The sequence below is a fragment of the Pteropus vampyrus genome, unplaced genomic scaffold (assembly GCF_000151845.1).
Source record: "Pteropus vampyrus isolate Shadow unplaced genomic scaffold, Pvam_2.0 Scaffold262, whole genome shotgun sequence".
NCBI classification, from domain to species: Eukaryota; Metazoa; Chordata; class Mammalia; order Chiroptera; family Pteropodidae; genus Pteropus; species Pteropus vampyrus.
Genome location: NW_011889043.1, coordinates 37,390 through 41,453, shown reverse-complemented (window position 1 = coordinate 41,453; position 4,064 = coordinate 37,390). Strand labels below are relative to the sequence as shown.

Sequence of the window (4,064 nt, the reverse complement as noted above, 5' to 3'; positions counted from 1 at the left end):
GGAGATTGCTAGGCTGACCCTGCCTGGAAGAGTATTCCTGCTAGAGGAAGGAATGCCACATGTGGTGTGTGAGGACTCACAGGTCACCCAGCTTGGTGAACATTGATTTTGCAGCTGGACCATCTAGACTTGCTTAGTCTCCATTTGTTGACCCTAAACCCACTTCTAAAGTAAGTTAACCACAGCAATGCCAGATGAAAAATTTTATTAAAACATTCATATTTCTATTTTCTTAATTTTCCTCTTGTGACACACATTCCCTCATGATCATATTTCTGCTCCTTATATTTTCAGTAAACTTGGGAGAGAACCCTGGGAAATAGTGATTTCATTCTTTCTCATTTTATTGTTGAGCAAGCCTAGAGCCTTTATTTTTTGTCTGTGCGGACTTTTATCCTTACTACTTGCTTTTTGCTGAGTTCGAGGTTCTTTATGCAGTAGCTTGTTTCATTTGGCTAAGGCAGAAGGATCTGGCAAGGTGAAGGTGGTTGTGAGAAAGTTAATGAGGTTAGAAAGGTAGGCAGGCACTAGGCTAGATGGTCAGAGCCTTTTATTTCGAAGAATTTGCACTTTATCTTCTATTTAGTGGAGAGCCTCTAAGAAGTCTGGAATGGGTAGGGATAGATGATAGGAGTTAGAGGAGGGAAATGACAAAGTTAGTTATTCATTTTTGAAAGATACCTTTGATGACTATTGAGGAAGATGGATTGGAGAAGGTACTGAATAGACAGAGAGCATTGGTCCCCAGACTAGCAGCAGCAGCATCACCTGAGAACTTGTTAGAAATACAGATTCCCAGGCCTTACCCGAAACCTATTGAATCAGAAACTTTGGGGATGAGGCACAGCAATCTGTGTTTTATTTGATTCTGATGCATGTCAAAGTTTGAAACTAGGGATATCAGGGCCAAAAAGGTTACATTACAATTTGCAAATACTTTTCACATTATGTTGTTGATTTTTGTCGAGATGTTTATTAAGTTTTTTTTATATTCACAAGAGAGATTGAATACGTATCTAGGATTTTGTGATTTAGTTATTTATATGAAAGCCTAATATTAACAGATTGGAAAAGCTGAGATAGTGTGATGACATACTTGGGAAAGGGGAGACAGTCTAAGATCATGTGGAAAAATATTGGAGTAGAATAAAACAAGTAAGAGGTACTTAATCTTGAATGCTCTAAATGTTGCTTTTGCATGACATTAATTTGTAATGTGGTACTTAAATCTGCAGTAAGGAAAACTGAAGATATTAAAAAGGTGAACATGAACTCTTTGTGGAGCCTAAAGGAAAGGATGGTGGGTTTACCCAAGATTTGCTAAGATGCTCTTGTGCAATCAGTTCCACAGCTATTAAGAGGTGGTCTGCTTTCTCTACTTTCAGTCTTTATATAGCAACTGATTTGCATCTAACCCAGTTTTCATTTGTTTTTCTTTGAGGATGTTAGGGCTGTGGGTTTAAATTTCAACTTTGTTGGAATGAGACTGAGTAAATCTAATAATCTTCATTTTCCTCCGTTAGCTTTGCTGGGTGACCAAAAGTACAGATAAAGCAAACACTTTGTAAATAGAGGATAAGTAATCTTTTTTCTCTTTTGAATTCTATTCCAGGACCCATCAGTTACACAAGTGACAAGAACTGCCCCACCAGGACTCGATGAATATAACCCATTCTCAGATTCTAGAACAGTAAGGCCTTTTGAAATCGGACTATTTTTAAATGTTAACAGTAAAATTAAATAAGAATTGTATATCAATTATGGTTTCTTTTAGTTGGTTAAACTTATGTAAAATGAACTGTTAGTGTTTTATTTAGAATTTAGCAAATTAATTTTTTTAAAATAGGAAGGAATATCAGTAGTAATTGAAAATTACCTTGATGGTCCTACTGTAATACTGCAAATTTTCTTTTATGCCACACAAATTAAATTGCTAATAATTCCTCTAATATGTAAATCTTACTTTGTTAATTTACATAGGAGAGAGAAGTGTTTTTTGGTGTGTATGTTGTCTTCATGGTAATATGGGGTGATATTTTCTTACTCTGAGAGACCTATGTATAGAACTGTACATGAATATTTGTGTGATTGTCATTTGGATTAGGTTATATTCTGAATAGTACCAGCATTCTGCTTTAATAGACTAGAACCTCTAGAACTTTACCTAGCGTGGGAACATATTCTTCTCTTCAAAATTTAGTCTTGAATTATAAACATAGGAGTATGAGGAAAAAAAATCCTTGTAAATAGGGGTTCTCTATCTTAGATGCGTATTAGAAGCACCAGGGGAGCTTTATTACACTATCCACTAGGACCCTAATCTCTTATAGTTGGGTACTTTTTTGTTTGTTTTTGTTTTAGCCCTTGTGATGGTTTTACTGTGAACCAGTTTTGAGAACTGTTGAGGTAGGTTCTGTTGAGAAATTTCTCTGGCAAATGATTTTGTCTCCTGTGTTTGAGTCTTTAGCTTATGTATCATACTCATGAGGTCCCTAATTTTAAACATCGTTTGCTCCTGAAATGTTAGTCATCGTCTTAAAGATATTGAAGTTCTTCAACTATATGCTTGTATGGTATATATCAGTGTAATAATCTTTACTTGAACACCTCTTCCTGTTGTATGTTTTTCATAGTATGTTTTTCATAGTCTAGGAAATATTCGAAAAGGTTATGTAGCTTTTTGCTTGGAAATTTCTTCAAGGTGTATTAAATTAACTTTATTTTCGGAAGAGCTTTGTACGAAGTAAAAGCATACAGCCGTGAGAAAAGATGAAATACTGCCATGTGCGAAAACATGAATCTTGAGATTATCAGGCTACACAAAATAAGTCAGACAGAAAAAGTTGAGAGCCATGTGATTTCATTTATGTGCGGGATATAAAACTGAAAGCAACAAAGAAGGCAAGCAGAAACTCAGGCACAGACAACAGTTTAGTGACTACCAGAGGGAAAAGGGGGAGGTAGGAAAGGGTGAAGAGTGTTAAATATATGGTGATGGAAGGAGATTTGATTCTGAGTGGTAAATATCCAATGCAATATACAAATGATGTGTTATAGAATTGTCCACTTGAAACCTATATAATTTTATTAACCAGTGTCACCCCAATAAATTTTAAAAAGTGGAAAAAAAGGATGAATGAACTATTGTGGTTCAAAAAAATAAGAATGAACTTTTAAATTTCACTTTGTTATTTCAAAGCCCTCATTTAGCACCCTTTACTTGTGTGTAGCAATGGCAGCCCAGGCTGGGATCACTAAAGTATTTATTGAAAAAGTAAATTTCAGATTGGGTCATGTGAAATAAATGGACTAATTTTGACATTTAAAATGGCAGTTTCATCTGGGGAGGGAGTGGAAATGGGAACAAGACTTTAAAGTTTGCTGGTAAAGAATAGAAGAGGTTTTCATATAACTTCTAAAAAGATTTTACTATCAACAAACATGTTTAACCTTTTGACAGGAGCAGCTTTAGATTATTTTTATCAGTGATAGCAGTATTTTTTTATCAAGTTGTCTATGCCATGTACTTGTATTATAATAACATTCAAAACGGATATTTTAAATTTTCATTTTACTGATAAAGAATCTGAGACAAAGGTCATCCAGCTTGGAAGTGGCAAACTGGTTCACTAACACATCTGTTTTCTGTCAAAGTTTTGCCTTTTTCCGTTTTGCTAGTCTTATCTTTAGAGATAGATGCCTAAGTAATAGAGGATATAGTCCTTGTATATGAAAAATTTCTTACCTAATTGAGATTTTAAGAAAACAAATAAGATATACCCAAGAAAAATAAAATGTAAAAATAGAAATTATGGTCCTTAATGTTGAGATTCTATAATCAAGGAAAGTTTTCCAAAAGAGTAGTGTTAAGTAAGTAGTTAGGCAATAAACAGAGAGAAGCCACTTTACGATGGAACAGTGATACGCATCAGAACCAGAAAAATTGCGAGAGCACTTATGCATTTTCCACTGAACTTTTTACATGATGAAAAGCACAGTTGAACTAATAAAAAATTAAAAATTCCATTGTTCTTTATATGTATGGTTTGAGAAATTTGTCCTTT

The 4,064-nt window shown here is 34.4% G+C and overlaps 1 protein-coding gene across 2 annotated transcripts in view; it reads left to right on the top strand.

Annotated features, from left to right (window-relative positions):
- SCAMP1 (secretory carrier membrane protein 1) overlaps positions 1 to 4,064 on the top strand; it is a 54,038-nt gene that overhangs the window by 28,323 nt on the left and 21,651 nt on the right. Inside the window, exon 2 of one of the 2 annotated variants that reach the window (XM_011375118.2) lies at positions 1,613 to 1,690. The exons of the other annotated variant lie outside the window; for it this stretch is intronic. Coding sequence (XP_011373420.1) covers positions 1,613 to 1,690 — 78 coding nt within the window. The remainder of the gene's footprint in view (positions 1 to 1,612; positions 1,691 to 4,064) is intronic. 2 annotated transcript variants of the gene reach the window in all.